This window comes from Apteryx rowi, unplaced genomic scaffold (assembly GCF_003343035.1).
Source record: "Apteryx rowi isolate R43461 unplaced genomic scaffold, aptRow1 scaffold_1277, whole genome shotgun sequence".
Lineage (NCBI taxonomy): Eukaryota > Metazoa > Chordata > Aves > Apterygiformes > Apterygidae > Apteryx > Apteryx rowi.
The window spans coordinates 4,131-5,285 of NW_020447505.1; the positions used below are offsets into that span (position 1 = coordinate 4,131).

Genomic DNA, 1,155 nt, shown 5'->3' on the forward strand with positions numbered 1-1,155 from the left:
GCAGCATGGCATGGCATGGAGCAGCATGGCACAGCAAGGCACAGAGCAGTATAACACGGCATGGCATGATGCAGCACGGCACGGTGCAGCACAGGATGGCAGTGCAGCATTGCACGGCACAGCACAGCATGGCACAGTGCAGCATTGCACAGCACGGCATGGTGCAGCATGGCATGGCACGGGGTGACACTGCAACATTGCCTGGCACAGCATCGCACAGCACAGCGCAACATTGCACGGCACAGCACGGTGCGGTGCAGCATTGCACGGCATGGTGCAGTGCAGCACAGCATGGTGCAGCCCGGCACGGCCAGGGCAGAGGGTCCCCAGCGCAAGCTGCGCGCCCCGGGACCGATTGGGGCCAGGCCAGGCAGCCGCTGCCCCGCGGTACCTGGAGATGGGCAGGGGCTCCCCCAGGCAGTCCTGCAGCAGCGGCCCCAGGCACCTGCGGAGCCGGAGCCGGGGGTGAGACGCGGTGCGGCTGGTTCCCCCCCTCCCCAAACCAGACGCCTGGGGGGGGGGTCCCATGCCCCCCGCTCCCACCCAGCGCCCCGGCGCACCCGCGGGTGCAGTTCTCGTGGCAGGGCCGGCACTCGCGGCTGGCGTCGGGGTACTTGTAGATGGGCCCGCGCTCGCCCAGGATGCCCTCGGGGCAGCTCTCCACGCAGTGCGGCCCGTCCCGGTAGTGGGCGCAGYGGGTGCAGGTGTCGGCGCCCTGCGGGATGGGACGGAACGGGATGGGATGSGGGGGGCATGTGAGGACCCGCGGGGCCGTTGCTGCTGCGGGTGCCCGGCCGGGGCCGTACCGAGCCGTTGCAGGTGACGCTGCCCTCCATGCGCTCGCACTCGGGGTGACACTCGAAGCACTCGTTCCCCTGCGCGAACTCCCGCGTCTCGCTGCGGGGACGGGGCGAGGGTCAGCGGCCGGGYGGCCTCGGCTCCATCGCTCCGTCCTGCCCCGGTGCCCAGCCTGGGCTCCATCCCTGGATCCCTCCCTGCTGTTTGCCCCGGGGTCCATCCCGCCCCGGGGACCATCCCATCCCAGTGCCCACCTCGGGTCCATCCCGTCCCAGTACCTTCCTCTGGGTCCATCCCACCCTGGGGGCTCCCCTGGGGTCCATCCCTTCCCGGGGACCATCCCATCCCAGTGCCCAC

At 70.9% G+C, this 1,155-nt stretch overlaps 1 protein-coding gene across 1 annotated transcript in view; it reads right to left on the reverse strand.

Moving 5' to 3' along the window:
- The window catches only part of ERBB3 (erb-b2 receptor tyrosine kinase 3), a gene marked incomplete at its 3' end in the record, with an annotated part of 5,187 nt that extends 4,124 nt beyond the window's left edge, over positions 1-1,063 (reverse strand). The window contains exons 1-4 of the mRNA XM_026055914.1: positions 1,053-1,063; positions 807-897; positions 561-715; positions 382-445 (exon numbers count right to left, since the gene is read on the reverse strand). Of these exons, the coding sequence (XP_025911699.1) occupies positions 382-445; positions 561-715; positions 807-897; positions 1,053-1,063 (321 nt within the window). The remainder of the gene's footprint in view (positions 1-381; positions 446-560; positions 716-806; positions 898-1,052) is intronic.
- Positions 1,064-1,155: the final 92 nt, after the last annotated feature.